The following is a 23,703-nucleotide window of genomic DNA, read 5'->3' on the forward strand; positions in this document are numbered from 1 at the left end:
TGAGCCAATGTAATGATCTTTATTACTCAGACTCAAACACAAAGGCACTTAGGTAACATACAGATAAAATACCTACACCATTATCAGCAACACTGCATGCTGCGGTGGCCAAATCAGCCAAGAAGATTAGCTATTTTCATGTATTTTACAGCTCTGGTGATGTTTTTCTTTCCTGTGGTGGGAATGATTCATTGATATGACAAATGTAATGATGCTATCACTTGCAGACAAACGTTCTGCAGCAGCAGTCGAACCTGCAGCAGCAGTTGATCCTGCAGCTAGATGTGTTATAATGTCATTGTACTCCCTTCCCTTTGCCTGCAGCCACCTCCAGCGTACATCTGCGCTGCACTTGATCACGCTCCTCACTCCACTCCCACGAGTCCTCTCAAGCCTGTGACATCATTGAGCACATGTTGTTCAAGCAGTGTTGGTGACTGCTGCACCCATCCTCGCTTTGCTTTGATAAACGAATAAAACCCAAAATGAAACCAATAAATAATGGAGAAGGTATACGGTGCAATTTTTGCTTGGACAGCTTGGACTTCCAACAACCTTAAAACGGGCATCCTTGAAGTAGCAACCCCTGCGATGGGGCCATGAAGAAAGCATTGTTATGCAGATATGATATTTTATTGGCAGACTGCCCAATCGGGACCCCATCTCTTCTCCTGTCGTGCACCCAGTGCAATACGTGAGCACCGCCGTCATCCATCTGCTGGTTTGTGGTGCGCGATGCTTATCATCTAAGGAAGGGTGTGCTTCACACACATTGACACACTCTCATTCCCCCCCTTTAATGCACTGTCACCATGACACCTTCCTGCATCAGAGCCTGCGTGAGCAAAAGCATCAATTTACCAGAACATCTGCCAGGGGAGCCCAAGTGGCAGATGTTTAGATGAAAACGGGGATTAGGAAGCAAACCAACTGCTTCCACTTATGATAAATGCACCCAAGCCAATGTACCTGTAGTAAAATTTATAAGGCATGACCTGACAGTTATTTCTGGCATTCAACCTTTACATTTTACTCTTTGTGTTGCTTTATGGTGAGGAAAACCTCAATTTGGCATTGGGAGAAAGACACTGGTCCACCCTTAATTAATGCACATCCTTAAAAAAACCATTTAAATCCCACACAGTATCTGGACAGTGATTGTATTCAAAAGTACAACTATAACGAATGACCTCTAAAAATTAACAAAAAATGTTTCCAAAATATCATTTAGGATGTGTAACCATCCAAAATGGCTCACAATTTCATCATCTGTACTTGTGTGTGAGGTTCCTTTACAGATGACCTTATAAAACTCAAAATTTATCACCCCTTCTAAATCATCTATTCAAAAGAACGAGTCAAATACACAACAAAGAGCACTAACACTTGAATCACAAGAACATAAAGGTAAATAACGAGGGTGTTTGTTTTGAAGATATATGGTAGAAGTAGATTAGTGTTGTCCACTGTTGGATAATTTATCACTCATGGATTGCTCTTGGTGTACATTCTCAGTCATTCAGTACGATGGAAAGGAACTGGACATTTTCTTTTCTCTTGAAGACATTTCACCTCCCAACAGGTTTCTTATTTCTAAACATAAGAGCCCTACTCATGACCTTATCTGCCCTGTTAGCGTAATTGTTCTGACTACGATTCATAAGCCTGAAAAAGAGAAGAAGTCAAGTTTCCTTTCATTGAAGCACTTGCAACTATCACCGGTGAACAACAAAGGTACAAAAACTGTGTTGAGTCTTTTTGTGATAAATCATCTAAAGTTATTAGATGTTATTTTATGTTTTCAAAGGCAGTTTAACAAATCAGTTTTTAATGCCACCTATTAGGGTGGAATAAAAAAATGTAACCCTCTAAGTCAAACACTCGTGAAGTCGACTCCAAAGCAATGCAATCAAACACCAAGACAAAAGGTTTCTGTTTCCAGATATGTTCACAAATAAATAAAAATTTCTACCCCCTTCGATAGTCAAACTTGTTCTCTTAAACAAACATTTCATTTCACTGTTCAACCAGCTGTACTTGAATTTTCCCTCTCAAGTAACGCAATGTGTTTCAGAACAATTTAATTGCCTTTTCTGCTTACGTTGCAAGTTCGTCTGCATCAGGCATTGCAGTGGTGTCACTGTCTGTGTGTTGTTGAGTTGATCAATAGCATGGAGCTGGTGCGCTCTAAGTTAAACATATTAAGACTGATGGCTGCTATAGGAAAGGTCTGCAGAAAATGGGTGTGGCAGCAAAGGGAAACTAATACCTACTCAAAAAATGCTTCATATGTTCTAAGGCAAAGTTTACCTTGCTCCATATGTTGCTGTTCCTAAAAGGATTTTGTACTGATGTCCAAATGGACAGAAAAAGAAAAATGTTTTGTGAAACATCAAGTCTAGTCACATGAAGTGTGTTTATTACTTGATGTGGCCCTATATGTGGTCATCTATCACCTTAAGAACATTTCTAGGATTAAAGCACTGATGCAGTAGACGGTCTATTGCAACAGTCACCAAAATGTTAAAGTATAATGGCATCAAACGTCTCTGATTGCTCTTTTTTTGACGTGTCCAAAAAGTCTGCTTATGCAATCTTATGAAGGAGGTGTTAATGCAAAACACTGATACATATATATGTAAAATACCTTCATATTACTACATATTGCGTTCTACACCTATGTCTTTGTGAGGCATGGTGGATGGGTTACTAGGTCACAAAACAGAGACACCAAACAATATTCATTTTCACTCGTATCTAATATAGAATTCCTTACAAATAAATTCTAGTACATATTTAAATCAAGATCATCAGGCTGTGATGCAACCCTGCAGACCACTAGAGAAATCATACAGCCCAACTCCTGCACAATTTATTTCAATCCTCTACACTGACTTAGACATGAAACACTTACTTAAATTATGCATTATTAGAACATCTCCTTTCGTGCTTTTAATCAAAATCTTTTAGAACCAAATTATGTTGGTTGCTGATGCCTAGTGCTGCCTTTTTGAATCAGACATGATGTGATTAAACAAAATGTCAGTGTTTAATGCTCTTGGGAAGGCATGCGTAGGTGGAACCAACACATGCATTTTAAATGTCTTACATGCATAGATATTACGGAAAACATTGTGACCATAAACCATTTGATGTATAAGTAAAATATAGGCTTTCAACATAGTATCCATTACTGTCATAACAAACATTGCGAGATTGGCTGCCAAATGCTGAACAAACACTTAATCAGTGTAATTATGCAGTGTAAACACAGAGGTAGCTCTTCGTGTTGCATTATCAATTTGCAGAATGCTGAGGTAGGCAGATATAATGGCATGCTGCACAATAACATGATGGAGAGGCACATTTCTCAATGTCTGCTTTGTTTTTTTCCGCGGGCCCTCCTCACCCAGCCCATCGACCTCGGAGACAAAGCCAGGGCCTCCTCAGCTCCTCGTCCTGCCTACCACACCCCTCACTCCAGCACCGCCATCAGCTTCCTCCGTGGCACACCGCTATCCATCGTTCCTCCGGCCCCTGCTCCGCCCATTACAGCCCCCCACCTTAATGCTCCCACCATTCACAGTGGACCTAAATCTCACACTTAGCGTCCTACACTCACTTCAGCATGCAGACCCTAATTAAAGGGAGAGCCATTAAACCTCAACAGATGCTGAAAATTAAGGGATTATTCAAATGATTTCCAGTCACGGCTTTGTAAGATTAGGGACACGCACAGGAGAAAGAAGAGCGGATAACAGCAGGAGGGAGTAGAGAGGGAGGCAAATATACAAGAAATAAGAGCTAAAATAACAGACAACGGTGACAAAAAAGAAAAACAGGATTAAAAATGACATATAAGTGTTTCTTCCTGCCAACTCTTTTGATATGGCTTCTTTTCTAATGAAAACCATGTTTAATAAGTGCTTGAATATGCAAAGACTCAAGTAATTATTAGAGGATTTGATATGTGAGAACAACAGAAAGAAATGCATAAAAAGCCATTTCTTTGTATTGGTTCAGGACCCACTGGTTGTAAAACTCATTAAAATCGTCAAACTTTTCCTCATTACAGTCGGTGATGGCTTCAATAAGCTCAGAAATCTCCTCTGCTTTCCAAACATGGGCTCAGTGTGATCCTCGCACAGCCTATCACATGATCTTGTTTACCTTCAAATGCAGCTGTCTCTCTTTTCAACATGAAATTTGCATGGTCCCTGTCATTAACCGATGTGAGTTGTGCATGCTCAGAATGCGAGTGGCACTGGCACTTTGCCCTTTCCCCTTCTTATCCTGCACAGATATACAAAAACTAGATGTGCTATTTAGTTTTCAGTAGATGTGAGTAATAACAATCCTTCAGCAATATATTTTAAGCATAATGCTTAAGCATTGTGAGGTCAAAAACACTTAATTATAGTCTTGTGGAATCAGAGGATTTGGAATATCATAGACTGTTTATAAATAATTTAAAAATATATAAATGTACTTTTTTGTGATATGATAACCAACTGCAGCTCTTTGTTATAAATGTAACATCTTTACAATGAAATTCCCTGTAAAAGAGGCCAAATATTTGACAATGACAATATTGTGTTTTTCATATGGACATAATTTTCAGAAGCATTTGGTGGAAAAATTCCATTGAGATGATGGGATACTAATGAGAGCAGCTGTCTTCAGAGTCTTGCCAAGTTTGTATCAAAGCTGGAAGACAAAAAGAAGTCAATGTGCTTGCTATGGGCTGCTGGTGGTTCCAAACGTTATTGATGGTAATGTTCCCAAATATCAGCAAAATTTATGACCCGTCAAAATTATTGCATAAAGCACTTTTCATTTCATTTGCTAGCAAAACCAGAGCAGTAGCAATGTGAAAAAAGATTAATGTATAATGTAAAAACATTAATAAAATGTTAAATGTGTTATTACTGTCTGACGTTCAATATGACTAAAGTTTTCCTTTTTTAGGTCAGTTTATCACTAAAATTGTCACTATATGCACAATGCCAGAATAATGACAGAAAATATCTTTAGAGGTTTTTTTTGAAAAGGTCACTTCTCCTCAGAAACAGGAAAAGTGAATACAAAAACTGACAAAAAGGGAGGATTTTGGAAAAGAGACACTTCAGTGAATGAGAGTATTCTCTCATTACAGAAGCTTCAAACCCTCTACTTGAAAGAATTCGATCTCTTCTTAACTCAGCCCCTTCCTTAATTTGTTCCTCTTCCAGATTACCATCTTAATAAGGACATTGAATGTGGGATAGCTCCAGAGGGATAAAGTCCTATGAAGTCCCTTGAAAGTTTCCCACTGACCTCAGCCTGAGCATTTTCTTAAAGGCACAGATTTTGTTTTTTTTACATACTTTTACAAAGTATGCATACAGTGTTCCAGCTCACCACATCCCGATCAAATTGATTTACAGAATGGTCACACTGTTGAGTTTCCTACGTAGCTGTTTTAAGGTAAACGTAGTTTGTTTTTTTCCAACAAGATTCTTGGTTAAGCTTAGAAAATGGTTTTATTTATTACTAACAGGGAAAAGCCAAACAAACAAACTAAAAAACACAATTTAAAAGCTGGAAATTCTTTCATCATAGTGAACCAGACTTGTACTGTAACTCGTCTCGTGTTTATTTTTATGTATTAATCTTTACGGAACATCAATAAATATACTGCAGCTCAGAACTGAGCTTCTTTTTACTGAACCAATATGAGAAGATCTCTAATGCAGCTCCCAATGTTAAATATAAGGACTTTTCAAAGAGAATTTGAACATTTTTCTCTGCACCTACTTGTGGGAATTATCAAACTGTTCTTAAACTGGGTAAATCTTTTTATAGCATTGCACCATGGCCACTTCTCAAATATAATATTGCTCCAAGAACAGCTCTGATCTGGGGAGGCATGGTCACTAGACACCTGATGGTGAGCTGTGTTTGCAGATGATTATGTCAGTCTTGCAAGTTGTGAGCAGGGACTTCTATGGAGCTGGATTGCTTGCACTGTTTATCCCATAGTTGCTTGACTGGATTAAGATCTGAAGAATCTCCAGGTGAAGTCAACACTTCAAAGTTTTTGTGTTCTTCAAACCTTTCTTGAACCATTTTCGTCTTGTGGCTGGGTGCACGGCCTTCATTTTTAGCTTAGGATTTGCAGGGGAATCTTATTTAGTTTTTCAGGCACAGACAATAAAAGGAAAAAGTAAAACTGGATAAATGTAGAGCAGAAGCTATTCTTAGTGGGTCAGGTTTTGGTTCTCTAAAGGCTGATGATTTCCCACCTTTTTTCTTTAACTTCCCTGACAGCTGAGAATAAATGTTTTAAGTTAATGAAATTCATTTCTCTTGAGCATTTCAGGGAGCAGCAAGCTATTGTTAAGTGTGCTCAAATTCATAAACCGTGGAGGAATAAATTCACATTCCCTTTCTCATAAATGCATGCGAGCTCACACTGAACAATGCTTATGATGATGGCATCCTTTTTTGTCAGTTCTGGAAATATGCTCTGAAAACCATTATTCTCCAGGCACTTATTGCCAAAAGTAATGTACCTTAAAAAGCTGTAGACACTTTTCCTTCCCTCAACTTACTGTTGCAGGAAAGGAGGCTTCTCAATGCCAATTCTCTATTTGCCCAGAGGCCACAAATCTAATTAATATCACCAATACATCTGCATTCAATGATCTCCTTTAGAATTCAAATGAGATCCCTCTTCCATCATCTACAACTGTGCCAGAGCTCACGCTCGCAGGAATTATATCGGCTAGTATACCGAATTCTCACTGCGGTAAATTAAAACATATACAGTTCAATCCATGCTGTTGGTTTGTGTTTAGGAGTTTGCGATATTTTAAGACATTTAGGTTCAATAACGTTTATATTCAAATGGAAATGCCATTAAATTCCTCCTTAGACAGTCTACGCCCCCTGTTTTGTGAGGCCAGAAATGAGTGAGGCCCTCAGACAGACGTGGCACTGAATAACAACCTGGATGGACATTTGGCATCACAATTCTCCTCAGCCTGACACTCATTACTTCCCCCTCATTAGAGGACAACTGTTGGTTAGGGAGGCCACTTTGAGGAGAGTGTGATAGATTGCTGCTGAGAAGCCTTTTTTAAAAATTCCCATCACTGTTTCTTGATCAGAGATTGCTGGTGGAGAGAATACAAGTTCAGAGGAATTAACATACCATGTTTTGTGAAAGTGCTTTTTTTTCCCCCTGGGAGTGCAACATGCAGTGTTATCTGTCCATCTGACCATGACTTTGAGGGGGGTTGGTATGATCCCAGGGGTAGATGGATGACCCTGCATCTGGCACTCCCACGGGAAATCTAAAAGAAGCAGGGCGGAACCAGCCCATGCGCTCCACTGCGTCTCACAGCGCCCTTTAAAACAGGGCTCCCCCAAACGACTGGAGCAACTGTGTAAATCTCACGCCTTCGTCGCCCCCCGACCAACAGGCACAACAACAGAAGCCCAAAGAAGAGGCAGGTCTGCCGGACCTAAGAGGTGTAGCTCCAGCTTCCCATTTATCTCTCTCACTGCCTGGGCTGATTTACAAATCCTCACATCACAGCTTCCAAGAACGTGGGCCCGTCAACAACCGGCACAAACAAATCTATCATCAGATTTGCAACAGGGATCCAAACTCCAAAGCTGTCTGTTTATCACAAATCTACATCCTTTGGGGTTGCTGATGTGAGCAGTATTTTTTGCAGTAAACATCAGATGCAGTTTTTGCGAGAGGTCTAGTTTGAGGCCACATCTAGTTAAAACAAGAAGCAGTAATTTAAGTCTTTTAAAAGAATAGAATCTAAAAGATTTTAAATACAGGAACTAGGCCTTCCAATCTCAGAGACTTGAAGGTCACTATAGAATTGCCCTTTGGTTTGAGGGAGTGGGTCCATTGTTTTATATTTTAGTATTAACTTGTGATTGTCTAGTGACCTGCAGGGTGACCTGACCTCTCACCTCCTGACTGCTGTAGATTGGCAGCAGCACCTTTGAACCCAACAAGAATAAAGTGGATATAGAAAATGTATGTTTTTGGATCTTTTTTCTATATGTATCCTGCCAAGAATTATAAGCAAACTTGTTTTGTTTTTTTATCATTGATTCTCTAACATATCTATTTTGCAAGGACCCTAATGCCTAATATGCACAGTTGTAGTTTCCATATCACAAGCATGCATCAGGAACCAGATCCTGCCCCACTTGAAAGATGGCGATGCACAGAAATAGAATTAAAGTGGTCCAAAGCTTCAAACACCATATGGCAGAGGAGAATGACAATGGTGATGGAGCAACACAGTGTGCTGGGGTTATCCATTAAAGACCTCTAAGTCGAACATTTGTGTGCACAAGCCACTGAAAGGGAGCGGCTCAGTCATTTCTGAGAAATTATCCTTGTTACTTGGACACGGGACCTGTGACACACACTCACTTCAACTGAAACTCTTATTCACTCATGATAGCTTATGTAAAGAAAGGGTGAACAGGCATGCTATCACTTAGTCACATGTACAGAAATTAGTCTCTCTCTGTGTTTCTACTACACACACACGCACACACAGACAGAGAGAGTCCCTCTCAGCCGTCCCTGCGCCATCATCCCAACTGACAGCAGTAATGAGTTTCTTCTCTGCGTAAGCCAACTGGCACCCACTCAGGGGAATTTTTCAGGCTGAACTGTGGCCATTAATCACAATCTCGACCAACACGGTGCCATAACGTGTGTGGCAAACAGAGATGTGTTCGAAGGTTGATGGGGGGGGCACAAATGTATAAGCGGCAAAGGAGAAGCTGCTGATTGTGTTGAAGACAGAGAGAATGACTGATTACGAAGGTGAAGGAGGGAATATTACAATTTTCATGTTGGGAAATGTTTGTCTTTAAATTAATGAACATCAGCTCAACTATTTGGGGAAATAATATTCTGTAGCATCAGTTATAATTAATAGGCTAAACAAATTATTACGGACAATTGCATGTAAAAAACAAGAAAAATGTGCGCAGAAGATGGAAACCTATTAGAAAATGTTATGGAAGATACTGGGAAGGCAATAAAACATACATAAAATAATTTAAAGGAAACTGCAAATGGCTTCTGCCCATCAAAAACATGTAGTGTTTAACATAATAACCATGAGAACAGCTGCCCTTAATGTATAGCAAATTGCTACCAGTTCATTTTGCGATACGAGGATGTTGTCACCAGCACATCCTCTTATTGCAGCAGCTGGAAATTCAGTTTCCAATCAATTCCTTACATTTTTGTTATCGTTTTTAGCTTCCCTTTTTGCCTCCCTGAGATTGCCAGCGGACTGTGGTATTCGAGGATCACCCAGCCCCCAGCTTGCCTCCAAACCCGCTAATCCTGCCGAATTCATGGTAATATCCAATCAGTAACCTCCCTATCTTCTTTTGTCCATGCTCACTTATGGGTCTCCAGCCACTCCCACCGCACGGAGCTGAGCTCTCACCGAATCACGGAAAAAGGAAAAACCTTAACTCAGGCAGCCAAGAGACGGGAGGCAGGAGCAGGTCATTATCATTCAATGTTACCAGACTTCGGGTAAGACATGATAGACCTTTGTCTTTCTTGCCAACTATACAATCAAGATATGTTTATGAGCGTATTCGTTCCATTAGATACTGAAACACGTTATTGCGTAAACAAAGAAAAGCCCTGGATTTTCAAATAACAGATATTCTTGCTTTTTGTGGTGACAAATCCAAGGCTAGAGCATGGGAACATTAAAATAAATGTGATTTTGGTCCTTATGACAGTTTCCTACACATAAACAGTCCAAATATTGTCCAAAAATATAAAAATGTGGTAAGAAAAATAATTAAATCCTTTTTATGAGTATCAATTACTATATTTGTTCATTTGAAGTTTGAGCAGATGTATATTTCACAATTGATTGAAGTTCATATTTGTTGAATTATCAATCTTAATAGGATGCAACTTGCCTTTTAAAAGTCCTTACATGTTAAAAAAACAACTTGAAAAAGAGGTTGAGAATAGTTTAAAAACTTTATGCTAATTATTAATAGCAGGCATTTTATACCATTAATTTCCATGAATAGAAATGGCTCAAAATAGTGAAAATTAAAGGCTATGTATCCTTTTTGTAAAATTAAGTAAGATGCTTAATTTTACACACATTAAATCCTGCTTTTAGCGTGCACCAGATGTGTCGTCATGGGTAGGGTTTATGTCTGAAATCAGAACAAAACTTTGAATGACCACTGATGGGCTGGCATGTTTCTGATGCACCACAGTAGTAAAAAGTAAATCAGATGACACTGTAGTTATCTGATTAGGCAATTTAGTAAAGGGCTGTTTCACTACTTTCAATCAGTTTATTTTCAAAATCTTATGAAAGCCGAGTGTTAGATGACTTAAAGTCGTCTAACATGGATTGAAGTGCTTTCCAAACATTCTTTCAGAAATTGTTTGGATTTGTGCAACCTCTCATTCTACACAAAAAAGACAAGAGGTATGAAACTAAACTTGCACATCATCATAAACACACAACCCCAGAGTGAAACAGGCTGATGGCAGCATTGTGCTGTGGGAATGTTTTCTTCAGCAAAGTCACAGAAGTGGATCAGAGTCGATGCAAACAGAATCATTAATTCTGAGAAGTGATCCACTATCACAGGCGAATCAAACTGCTTACTTTAATTGTATGGGTTTTCTCGTTTGTTTTTTTGTTTTAATTAACCTGAACTGTGTGAATATTTCAAAATAACCAACTAGAAAATAGTTATATATCTATAATGTGGTAACAAAAAGGATGCATGGGATATAAAGTGATGCCAACTAATGTGAAAACACATTGGCAACCTGTAGCTCCAACTCTCCAACCTTCGGGTTCATCTGCTCGGTCTCCTCTCACTGTGAATGGGAGGGGCGCTACCATAAACTGTCAGACATAAGCACATATCACTGGCTCGTCCAGCCAAGCATCAACCAGCTAACCCTCTAAAGCTGTCTCCCCACTCACAAATAATGCCCGTGCTGGAAAATGGAGAGGGCTATTACGCTACAAGCATCATGTTTCATCTTTTCACGCTACGGCAATGAAGTGGTCTACCTTACGACTCACTAACGCATGACATAAAACTACTTCTGTAAAGAAAAAAAATAGAGACAGATTCATATAAATGATTAAAGGCACCAGCTGGAAAGGTGATACAAATTTCCGACCTGCAAAGGAAAAATAAACATCTCATCTTTTGATGCTCACTGAAGGAGAACTATTTGAAGTATGTCCGCAGATGGAGCCTGAGATTGCTCCTCTAGTTGTGGATGAATTTAAATGGTTTTAGTTAGGGTTTCACAAAGAAATAAAGACCTCTGCCACATATCCAATCTGCAGACTCAGCACACACTATGCAGTTGCTTTTTGTACAAGCCACTAGCATTCGGTCAGAATACGTACAGCCACTGAGCACATGTCCCTGTCGGGGTTTTTATACCATCTTAAGTATTTATAATGCATGCAGAGATGAATTACAACTCTGGGGTCTGGAGAACAGCATTCTGGCATTTTCTCACGGCAGAGGCAGACTCCTTGGAGCTAAGAGGGTACATCCACTCTTTGCATCCTTCTTCTTGTCAAATGCTGACCCTGAAAGCAAAGCTGTCAGGGTGAGGAGGTCATGCTGCAGTATTGAGATGGAATGTTACTCAATGGCTCAAGGTCCACACTCCAGAGCAGGAGAGACCTGGAGATCACTTGAAATGCCAACATGTTCTGTCTCGATATTTAACATCCTATCTTTCTGTACAGTTAGTTTTTAATCCCTGATTAATGCTGATGTGGTTTATGGCTCTGTTTGCTATTTTCAAACTGGCCTGTATTTATTACGCCATCAGGACAACATTTAATTGAAATACTGTTTCAGAGAATTGTGATGTAATCATATTTCCCTATCTCTTTTCTTCCTTCTGATTCACAAAATCCCCATCATTATTTATTAGCTTTAGCCTCGCAACTGCTAAAATGATCTTGATCGTTGGCAGTGAAGGCCCATCCATCAAGCCAAACACATTATTGGGATGTAGAATTTTTATGTAAGGCATTCAAAGTGTTTGCTTAAAAATGTCCGCCTTCACCTTTTTGCCATTGTTCTACATTTGTTAGCATTTGCACAAAGTAAGAGTGAAAAGATTTGCATTATGATTCAATAAGCTTCAACTGTCCTCATTATGTTCCCATTTTGCCAAAACAACATTCCCAGTGGATCACTGTGTGCTTTTCAAAGAGGTAAAACACACTTCTTCTCTAGGATATAAATTATAAAACAAAAAACACAACAAAGTGGATTGAAATTCAGGCCTCTGGGGCCCTGTATTTCTCCAGCCTTCCTGACTCTTAGAAGTAGCAGAGTTACAGACAGCACACAGGTTGTCAGGGAGAAACTGGCCATCCTCAATATCTTTCATCCTGTGCCATGCAGCAGTCACCTCCTCTAATTGGCTCCTGTGGAATTTATTTTATCCCCAGTGACCGACTCCAAGCATGCAGCAGCCTGACAGGCTTTTGACCCCAAACACTTCAGGATTTTGGTGACAACTATGGAGGAAATAAAGAAGAGTAAAGACTTTGGATTTCACAGAGTTCATGTTCTTAAGACAGATCTCCAATTTTGCCGTCAGACTATAAGGTCACTAACAACTCACACATACAATAACTAATTATTTTCTAACATTAACACTTCAATAAAATTCAAAAGTGATTTTAAAAATACTTATGTCGCTTATAAAAAGCAGTAGAAATTGAGGTATTCCTGCTTGAGCAGAAGTGATACTTTTTAGGTCTGCAGTCAGAGAAGAAGTAAAGAGATGATGTGTGCAGTCACTAATTCCTGTCACTGTGGATCAAATCACTGCATTTTTGCAGAACATAATCACTCTAATTGTGAGAAGCGAGAAGATTTTTAGCCTTGCATTTTTGGCACTCGCAAAGAATGACTGGAAAGGTAAAATATTTTGGCGTTGTGGAAGAATAGTAAAGCCAGAAGCAAATGTGTGCACCTTTTGAATTACTTTTAGAGCTTGGACAATGTGCTTATGTTTCTCTTGTCCCTTTCAATGGATTGCTGTGTTGTTTGTTTAGGAGACATGGGGGCTGGTTTGGGCCACTTTGTTTCACAGCCAAAGCCAAGGTCACTGCCACTGCCCTGGGGCCAACATACAGGGGGGGGGGTCTCCTCTGGGGATAGAAGAGGAGGTGCACCATTGGAGGAGGGGAAGAATAATGTTAGGAGATGCAAAAGAAGCGGGCTATTCTGCACTAGTGCACACAAAAAGGTCAAAGTTTCCCAGATAACCCGCAGCCCCCACCACCAACCACCCAACCCCCAGGGGGACCTCTGACCTCTGTGAAACAAAGGAGGGGGTCTGTGTGAGAGCCGGGGTGCAAAGGGAGACACACCCACCCAGAGTCAGCAGTGACAAAAGGGGCCTCAGCCGCTGCTAGCTGAGTCAGCCAGGACAACAAATGCTGAGGCCACCGCCACAAAGCAGAACCACCACAGGCTGAACACGCAGCCCCTGCCCGTTCCCAGCCACTTCACCACCCCAAGTTGCACAATGAGAGCTGCGCCGAGGCGAGAGGTACCCCCAAAACACACAAACACGCATGCAGCTGAGTGGGGGAAGAGATGGCAGAGGCCCAAAGCTGCTGCCTGCCCATCACTATGTAGCCTTTTGTCTCAGTCTCTTTTGCTTATTGGCAGAAGGATTTCCTGATCCCCGTTTAAATATCGTGGAGAACTGGACTGAGAGGCCCTGTGGCATGCGTTTGTGTGTGCATGTGACTGTGTTTGGAAAAATCATCTACCAGTGACTTCACCTCTCTGCCCCTTTTCACGTTTTTCACACATACAAAACAAAATTTACACCAACGAGCGGACAGGAAGAGGGAGTTTTTGGGCTTTTATTGGTGGACGCCGCAAACCCTGTAAAGTGTTTTAACTGCGCAGTCTGGCTATAAAGCCTCTGTTAAGTGTAGTGAAGCGCGGTGACGGGGCAGAGGCAAGATCCAGCCGAGTCAAGCCTGCAGTCACTGGAACACCAACATACACACCGAGGACAAAAGACCACAACTATTGCTTGTTTCGTTAGCTGAAAGGTCTAATAATGAAAGGCATGTTGGTTTGTTTAACTTGAACCTAAACTTCACATTAGCACAGTGTGTGTTGGTTCAAATCTGAGGATGTAGTTTTAATGAGGACAGGGCAAAGGAAAAAAAAAAAACTCATTTGGACTTGAATCTGCCTCGGCTAACCTTTGGTCCGGACTCTGCTCCGTCTCCTTTCACCTCTCACCTCTATTACTCTGGAATTCCTCCCTTGAGCCCTAAAAGGAGGCAGAAGGAATTTTTGGCCCCCTATTCATTTGTTTGTTTGAGGATTGCTAGGGTGGTCTGGAGACCAACAGAGACCTTGACAACAGATTCCACACAACCAGCAGAAAAGCGGGCTGATCTTGACTTTTTTACAACTCAATATTTGGCTTACATAATTGTTTTATTTTATTTAACTTCCAAGGATACAGGAAGTATATGCAATAAAGTTTTACAATATCTAAACTTTAAAACTGTGTTTTTTTTTTAACTTTATTTAGCTGGGAAAAAAAACTGATGAGATTCTAAATCAGTGTCCCGGTTTGGACAAACAAGTGCTAGGAACAGCGGTGCTTACACAAATACCCAAGATAAATCCACTTAGACATTTTATGAGACCAACAAGAAAGTCACTTAATTGTTATTCTTGTTCATTCAAAAAAATAAGACTGCTTTGGATTTTAAAAAAGTGATTATAGGTAAACCGTGTTAATGATCAGCTGCATTCTAGATACATTTTAGAAAAGCAGCTGCTAAGAAAGTGCTCACAGTTGGAAAAGAAAAAGAAAGGTCAAAGTTTGTGAATGCCAGCAGTCTGCATATCAAGCACTGACTGATTTCTTTTCCTCTCGCACAAAATGCGTTTCAGGTTTCCCTTTTGGAAAGATCAACCTGAGTTTACAAGTACTATTTGTCATTATACAGCCTACAGAATACACTCATAGATGAAAACAATGTATAGAAATTAATGCATGATGCATGCATTAAAAAAGTTCAGTATTTACATCACTCTTTTTTCCCATCTACCTCCTCTATAGATCTATTCACTACTTAAGGCTATTTCCACGAGGATATATTTTTAGAGCACAATACCAAATCTGCTCCACACAGCAGATCAACTGTCTCACTTTGAAGGCGGTAACAGAGTACTGGAATATATTTCTTCTGTGCGGAGGGGAAGTCTTGTTGGCACACTTTCAGCAAATAAGCAGCCCATGTGTAACGGTTTTGTTGATTATGCTGATGATTTATGGGAAATAAGTTGTCTGGAATTCATGTAAATCAATTCAAGCCAGAAAAGATCCCTTTCTGTTATCCAATATGCAGCAATATTACTTTTCTAATAAAACATCATTAGTGATGAATGCTTTTCATTTTAATATTTGATTAGCAATTAACTGCATAAAGTGACTGAAATTGTAATTACCGTAGCTTAGAAAACCTCTCTGAAGCCCTGCTTTAAATTTCATCCTATTCTACTCTGCCACATGAAGACATATGGCAGTCTAAGACAATAAGACTGCAGTCTGAGATCCCTTGGTGATTTTCCACAGCTCCAAGGTCAATGATGTGTCATCCTCAAGAATAATTGAGATTCACAGGGCTTCTTTCCCACAGGAGAGTTAGACAACTTTGAGCATTCGTCAATGAAAATATCAAGAACTGTCATGAAGGGTTCAGAGCAGCAGTTTACTCAGCTTCTTGACAATGAAATAACCCCCAGAGGACAAAATGCATCTTTACAGAAAATAGGATTTCCATTGCTCTAAACTTGACACCATTCAAAACCGCAGCCTTTAAATCAGAAAGTTTAGCCTCAAAATAAACCGTTATTGAAGATGCAATGAAATAACTGCTTGGTATAGCAAGCAGTTATTGCTGCTTGCTATACCTCATTTTCTGGAACATGGCTCAGTATTGTTATGGTAGAGACACAAAAGCCTGGGTGGATAGTTAGCCAAGTGCAGCAATGGAGCATTTTTACCCCATCCATCCACTTGTCCTCCCAACCACCAACCAACCCATCCATTGCCTTTTGGTTTTTTGCTAGGCAACAAGTCCAGGACACAAGTCTAGGCTTCCCTCTATAAAGGTAGCTCTGTAAAGTTTATTATGGTGCAGTCCAACACATTTTTAGACAAGTGGCAATGTGTAGTCTACTCAATGAGTCCAAGTCTGCTTTTCTATCCTATTTTGTAAGTGGACATGATTTTAAAAAATCTATAGAGATGCATCCACAGGCATTACCGTGATCAAATGCTCCAGTAACTTCTTTCGACGTGGAGCAGACACAGCTCTACTTTTAGCTCCGCCAAAAGGATCAAACTCCTTAACTTATCGTTAAGGCTGAGTCCATTTCTACAGTTGCAATCTGGCACTGTTTTGTTTTAGTCATAATCCATCTCACTGCCATAGGTGAAAGTTGGAGGATACATAGAATGGCTTACTGAGAGCTTTGTCATTTATCTTAGCAATTCCTTCACTGGATCAGTGTCTACATTACTACAGACAAAGTGTCATGTGCCCTGTCCTTGTCATACTCCATCCTCCTATCACTTAAAACCAAGACAAGATACTGAAAATCAAAATGAAGGATAGTGAAAAACTGAAATTATTCGATTTAAATGAGTTGCAGTGTAGATAGCAGAGTCCATGCCGAATATCAAGGACTAAAAGTAAATATAGAAAGGACTTACTATAAGAAAAATAAGCGACCTTCCCAAAGTCATATTTTCACTACCTCTCAATTTACCTGCCTTTGCTTTCCTGCGATCTATTCTACAACACACCAATGATTAAAAAAAAACAAATAACAATCGAGTTGGTCAAGATCCTGTGTGTCATTATTATCAATCATCCATACATTAGTTTGGGGTGCACTGCTGTAGACGGCACCTTCATTTACCAATTTTCTTTTGTGGCATTTCACAAAAAGCAATAAAAACATCTTTGTGCATTCTGTGGGAGCATATTTGTGACTTCTTCTACAGAAGAGCTTTCATGCTCTGCCTCCTTGGTACAAAACAAAAAATATCCATTAAAGAAAAAGCCTTTTTGAATCCATCTGAGTCAGACAGACAGATGGAGCATTGACTTCATCATGGCGGACCATTGTGAGTCAAAATCAGCACGCATACCAGACCTATGTGAGGAACAGGGCAACCATAAACCGTGTCCATGTGTACCGACATCCTGTGATGCTTACAGGACAGGAATACCAATGAGAGGAATGATGAGAGAAAGGAAAATGAAACAAGGATGGTATTTTTAACTGTGTAAGAAAAAAAAGAAACACTTCTGCTTAACAAAAACAAAACAAAAACAAAATATAGTGGGTATTACTTCATGCATGCCTGAGCATAATCCAAACCATGTGAGAATAAAGAAGAAAAACCAATTACATTCAAGTAAACATCCATCCATTTTCAAATGTCATTACTATATTTGGTTAATTAATACGACAGGAGAGACAATTTGCTCCTTTGTGAGCAACGAGGGTGGTAAACAAGGGGTTGAGGGATATTAGATTGAGGGTGGACTTCAACAGGCTGGGAGAAAAAGAACAATAAAAGGAGATGGCAGGGATGGTGCTCCAGTAATTTTCGAGGCAGGATAGTGTGAAAGCGGTCGGAGAGAGATAGATGGAGCTCACCACAAAACAGGTCCTGCCACGTAATCTGACATCAGTGCCACACAAATCACTTTCACTTTCTACTCATGATAAACCATCCGCAGAGCTTTACGAAGTCAGATGTGACATCTTTGAGTGCTATCATTCCTGGAAGCATCCTATATTAAAAGGTACACCTTTAGGGGACTTAATCGACTCAAATACGATACCTATTGGTCACTTATTTCAATCTGCATGGATGATAAAACCACCTTCATTATCTCAATGCAATTTATCTAATTAAAAAATGCTGACCCTATGTGTTCTGTGAAATCTCTCCAAAAAAATAAGACATGTAGCTAAGTGATGCTTTTCTACTGCTACAACAAGCTGTCACGGTGCGTTGCCTGGTGACACAGTTTTTGCTATGGGGGAGGGAAGGACATCGGCTGGGTCCACTGTACGGGCCTTGTCATTCATGTGAATGATAAAGAGCTTCCTGAACCCGAGCTAAGGAGGAAGTAATAGAGGAAGTGAGGAAGACAGGGAGAGACACGCAGCAAGAGGAACCCACCATAAAAGAGATAACCTTTGGATGGAGGAAAAAAAAAAAGTTTCTCAGACCGACTACTGATTTATGTGGGCAGCAGGGAGTCTGTCCAACACCAGCCACCAACAGCGAACCTCCACAAATGGTTGTCAAGCAAATGAAAAGTGAAATTTAAAGAGGGTGATGGTGTGAAGGGTCCGACGGAGGCTTTATTCACTGGGTGTGGTATAAAGGGGCTTTGGTAAATTGCACCACACACCGCATCACAGTGATACAAGTCAGAGCTTTGTTCTGGGAGAAAGTAAAACACAGTAAATAGCCCTCAAAAAGACAAGACCAAATACATTAAAGCATGCTTGTCTTTCAGAAGAAACACTTGTCAAACATATTTCTTTTATAATTTTAAAATCGGGAAGAAAAAAAAGACGCAAAGCTCATGCAACATTCTATAATAAGGACTTGCAATTTTACAATCCAGCACATTTGAGCATAATCAACTTGGTTACATAAATAAAAATCGGAACAGGTGCAAGTATGAAATACGAAGTGAGGATTTTTTTTTTTTTTAATTAAAGAAGGAAAAAGACAATTAGTGAAAACTCTGCAGCAAAGTTATCTCTGCTAATTATGGATGATCTTTATAATTAAGCTCCATAAGGAATCCAGAGACAGCTATAAGAACTAAACGGGGTTTCTAAAGCATCACAACTTTGAGACAAAAGAGCGAATTATTGGAAGACAAATATAAAATTCTAGCTTGTGCTTGGTTAAACTATACATAAACAATTTAGTCATTCTATGCTTTGACTAAAGAAAGGGTATCACAGTCCAAAATATCAGAGGTGAATAGTCAGAATGAGTTCCACTAATCCTCCACCAAACAATACAAGTCAAAGACAAAATAAAGAAAGAAAATAAACAGAAGCTCACTATAAAAGGAGAAATCAACATGAATTCTGAGATGTTGAATTTTTTTTCCTAGGGAGAGATTATTACTCTACCCAGCTCTTAATTAACACCTCCAAACCATTTAATTATAAAAAACGTTTCTTTTAATATTACCTTTAAAGATTAAATATGTGCTGCAATTTCATGTTAAATTACAACACCTTAAATTCATGTCTAATTATTACACCATTCAGAGCCACTGACATAAAACTCAATCACTAGCCAAGGACATTAATGTCACACTGGGTGACTGCATCAGAAAATCTCTACTTTATCATCATGTTTTAGTCCATTTTTCAACTATTAGCAAAATTGGTGAAAAATCTAATTTTATCATGGGAAATACATTTTGTTACCACTGGTAAGGATGCTTAAAAGACAAGTAACCTTATTTTTTCCAACAATGAAAAAAAAATCAAACAAAAAAGTTCAAACTATTAATTTGACTACAATTAATCAGTATTATGAAATCATTTAGTTTTTTTTTTTTTTAAAAATCACTCGCACTATTCTTGACTAGTAACATTGCTGTAATGAAAGAATTTACTAATTTATTTTGAGATTTTCTTTTTATACAACTGAAGCAGGGGTTCATTTTACTTTACTATAAAAAAAAGCATAATCATTGCCTGTAACTTGCTGACGCACAAAGTGTACTGCGTGTTTTCTACAACCAATTGATCTGACTCATGTTGCCTAATATATTTTTTTCTATTTCTTTTTTTTTTATTTTTTAAAAAGACTTCAAAATTCATGTCTTAAAGGTTAGACATTGTTTGACAGGAACCAACCGTTGTGCTAAAGTGACTTTTCCCTCTCTGTTAGAGACATCCATGCTAACCTCTGTACCCCACAGAGCTGAAAAGCTATACTGGCCACAGTGGCACAGCAGTATTCTGTCTACACATGGTCTAGGAATCAACAGGCTTCTGTGAGCTTTTATCCATTTCTGTCTCAGAGAACACAGCCTTAACTTGGCGCGGTATGGAAGACTGCATTATCGCTTTAAGCTGCTGTGGATTGTGCATCCCTGATGCCTTTGATTTCAAGTGGGACGAGAACTTCATGCTGCGATATGGTAGACAAACCAGGCGGACTGAGCGTCAGATTGTCTTACAATGATCTGATAGAAATGAGGTAAAGACGAACCATGGCAACAAAAGCTTTGAACTTAATGAGGATCTTGAATATTTTCTAATAAGGACTTTGGTTGTTAGGTTGGCGAAAATGCATCTTGATGCCTGTACCAGTGAGTGGGTTGTTAAGTTGCTACAGCTTATTTCACTCTTACAAAGCAGTCTGGAGAGTCTCAGCATGAGTTCTTGTTAATGCTTCAGTCAGAGGTTTAAATTTCCACATAGCACCAGCATCAGAAAGTTCATTAAATTAGACAGCTAGACATATTAAAAACATTTTCATGCACAGCAGTACTCAAGTTAACTGGGCCTGGTCTAACGTGACAGTACTTGAGACAATCTTCTAATTTACAGAAATCAGCTTTGATTTATTTATTTTTATAACAATAATGATCTACACAAACCATTTCACTGTTTACTAGGAACACAGAATGGGATGAAATTTAAAGAAAAGATTTGGATCAAAATTGAAAATGCAAAGTAGTTAAACGTAACCTAGTACTTCCGGGTGTTCAGAAATTTTACCCGATTGCTAACAATTGCCTGTGACACGTAGCCTAACGCACCAGTTCGAGGCTAAGAAGCTAACCGGAAACTGCATACGCTAAAAACAACAACCATCCTCCGGTAAGAAACGAGGCTGCTGTTAATGTTCATTCAGTTTTTGGAAGCATGACCAACGAACTGAACTTCTTCGTTCACGTCCTCCACTTCCGTTACTGAAACTACGTCATCGTTCACATCTTCTACTTCTACTTTATTTTTTAGCGGAACTGCACAGGAAGGCAATGGCTAGGTTAAGCGGGTAACAGGCATCTGGTTTGTTTCCACAAATGAACACAATAAGCCACACGAAACACACACCCTCACATTGACAAAGCTACTTACTGGCTGCCTGGATTCGGGCTTTGCGGCTCACCACTCGCCCAAACGAGTTCTGGGCCATGCACTCATAGTCGCCTTCATCAGACGAGCCGTCGGGCTTGGTCTTTTGGAAGTGGATGATCAAAAGTGAGCCGTTGATGAAGGTGGCGTGATGGCGGTCCTGAGCTAGGAGCAGGCCATTGCGCCTCCACTGCGTGGTGATGGGTGGGATGCCGTCCACCTGGCAGTGGAGCAAAAGCGGCTGCTCCTGAACAGCAATGATGTCGCTGGGCTCTAGCTTGAAAGAGAGTTCAGCTCCCAAAACTACACCTGAAGAGACGTTAACACACAAAAACAAGTGTTAGAAATTTACTTTAAGACATGTATACAAAAATTCACAAAAACTGCAATAATCAAACATTTTTTATTTTTTTTTTGCAAAATATAGCCACAAACTAACAGTAACATCACTAATATTTTTGCATCATGTAATTTCAGTTTTACGCTTATTTTTCATCCAGTGTTTTTCTGGTTTACTAGGGTACTTTCCACTAGCATTATATCAAAATGATATGCAGTTACAGTACTACTGCTGACAATGAAGAAAGTGTCATCCATTTAAGGACACAAAACATCTAGACATGACGGAAGTGAAAGTTCTTCATATACTCTGAAGCTTAATGTTGCATTATTAAATAAAATTACACATGAAATAATTTTGAGATGCAAAATATTGGGTGGTGCAATGTTGCCTTGCAGCAACAAGGTCTGGGCTTCAAATCCGAGCTGGGGTCTTTCTACACGGAGTTTGCATGTTCTCCATGTGAATGTGTGGGACTGTTAACTTAATTCCTCTTTCTATATTGTCCTTATATGTTAGAGTGTGTGTCCATGGCTGTCGGTCCTGTGTGTCTGGGTAGCACTGAGATGGACTGACGTCCTGTCCGTGGTGCACCCCGCCTTCTACCCAATGACCTCTGGAGATGGGCACTATCCAAGCAGACAGACAAGCAGGTCTAGATAATGACTGGATAAAATATTGTCTGGCTGAGGTGGGAATGTTACCTCCACTTGTTGCCGCCACTGAGCAACAGGGGACTTAACCTGAGTAGTGCTGTCATTTAACTTTGAAAATGTATTTTCTGGGTCAAAACAGTTTGAGAGTATATTGTACCCCAAGTCTCAGGTTTGTCAACAAAATGCAATACATTTTAATAGTGCTTGACAAAAGTTGACAAAATCATATTAAAATGTATTGAGAGATGTTTATTGTTCTAAATGCTCACATATACAGTACAGACCAAAAGTTTGGACACACCTTTTAATTCAATGAGTTTCCTTTATTTTCATGACTATTGACATTGTAGATTCACACTGAAGGCATCAAAACTATGAATAACACATGTGGAAATATGCACTAAACAAAAAGTGTAAAACAACTGAAAATACCCCTTATATTCTAGTTTCTTCAAAGTAGCAACCTTTTGCTGTGATTACTGCTTTGCACACACTCTGCATTTTCTTGATGAGCTTCAAGAGGTAGTCACCTGAAATGGTTTTCACTTCATAGGTGTGCCCTGTCAGGTTAATAAGTGGGATTTCTTGCCTTATAAATAGTCGTGAAAATAAAGAAAACCCATTGAATAAGAAGGTGTGTCCAAACTTTTGGTCTGTACTGTATGCTTTTCTTTAAAAGTTAGGATTTGCTAGATAAATTGTGCTAAAAGCTTGATTGTGAATTTTCTTTGAATTGCTTCATGCTATTCTTGCACAAATCTAAACATGTTCCTGAACTCTCCCATTAACTTTGAGCTGCACAAACATTAAGACGGCTCGCTACTAACACAAGGTGCCACCCTCACTGCAACTTCCCAGTCTTGTACATTTAATTGCAATGACAATTTAAGTCTATAATAATATGGAGGACCTGATTTTGTGTATTTGTGGATGTAAACAGTATGGCATGACTCAGTTCTGTAAAAACGCAGCTCAGTACGCCTTCTTGGCATCATGTTTCAGCCACTGATGGACTAAGCACCATCAGGCTCTGCCCCAGGCCCTGGAATCTGGTGGGACGGGCTACGGGAGGGCAAAGGAAGGGGGGGCAAGGCACCGGGGTCAAAATAGAGAACCTCCGGCCAGATCCACTAACATTCCAAAAGAAAAGTGCTTCCCCTCAGGAACAGGCAACCTTTTCACTGACACGCCCCTCTGTGAAGAGCACATGTAGGAGGAGAAAAAAAAAAAAAAACTTCCCTCATGATTGCTCTGTGTCCTTTCTATATGTGGTCCCTTCCCTCCCTCTTTTTTCCACTCAGAGAGCACGGTAAGTAAAATGGCCATGAGACTACAGAGACATCAGTGAGCAACAAGGGGGTGTTGTTAGAGAAGTATTTAACCCTTGGATGGCCTGGTTCTGGCCTCAGAGGTCCAGAAAGCAAAGAA

At 39.7% G+C, this 23,703-nt stretch overlaps 1 protein-coding gene across 1 annotated transcript in view; it reads right to left on the reverse strand.

Moving 5' to 3' along the window:
• igdcc3 (immunoglobulin superfamily DCC subclass member 3) overlaps window positions 1-23,703 on the reverse strand; it is a 67,188-nt gene that overhangs the window by 38,593 nt on the left and 4,892 nt on the right. The window contains exon 2 of the mRNA XM_023332934.1: window positions 21,283-21,588. Coding sequence (XP_023188702.1) covers window positions 21,283-21,588 — 306 coding nt within the window. The remainder of the gene's footprint in view (window positions 1-21,282; window positions 21,589-23,703) is intronic.

The sequence above is a fragment of the Xiphophorus maculatus genome, chromosome 4, assembly GCF_002775205.1.
Source record: "Xiphophorus maculatus strain JP 163 A chromosome 4, X_maculatus-5.0-male, whole genome shotgun sequence".
Lineage (NCBI taxonomy): Eukaryota > Metazoa > Chordata > Actinopteri > Cyprinodontiformes > Poeciliidae > Xiphophorus > Xiphophorus maculatus.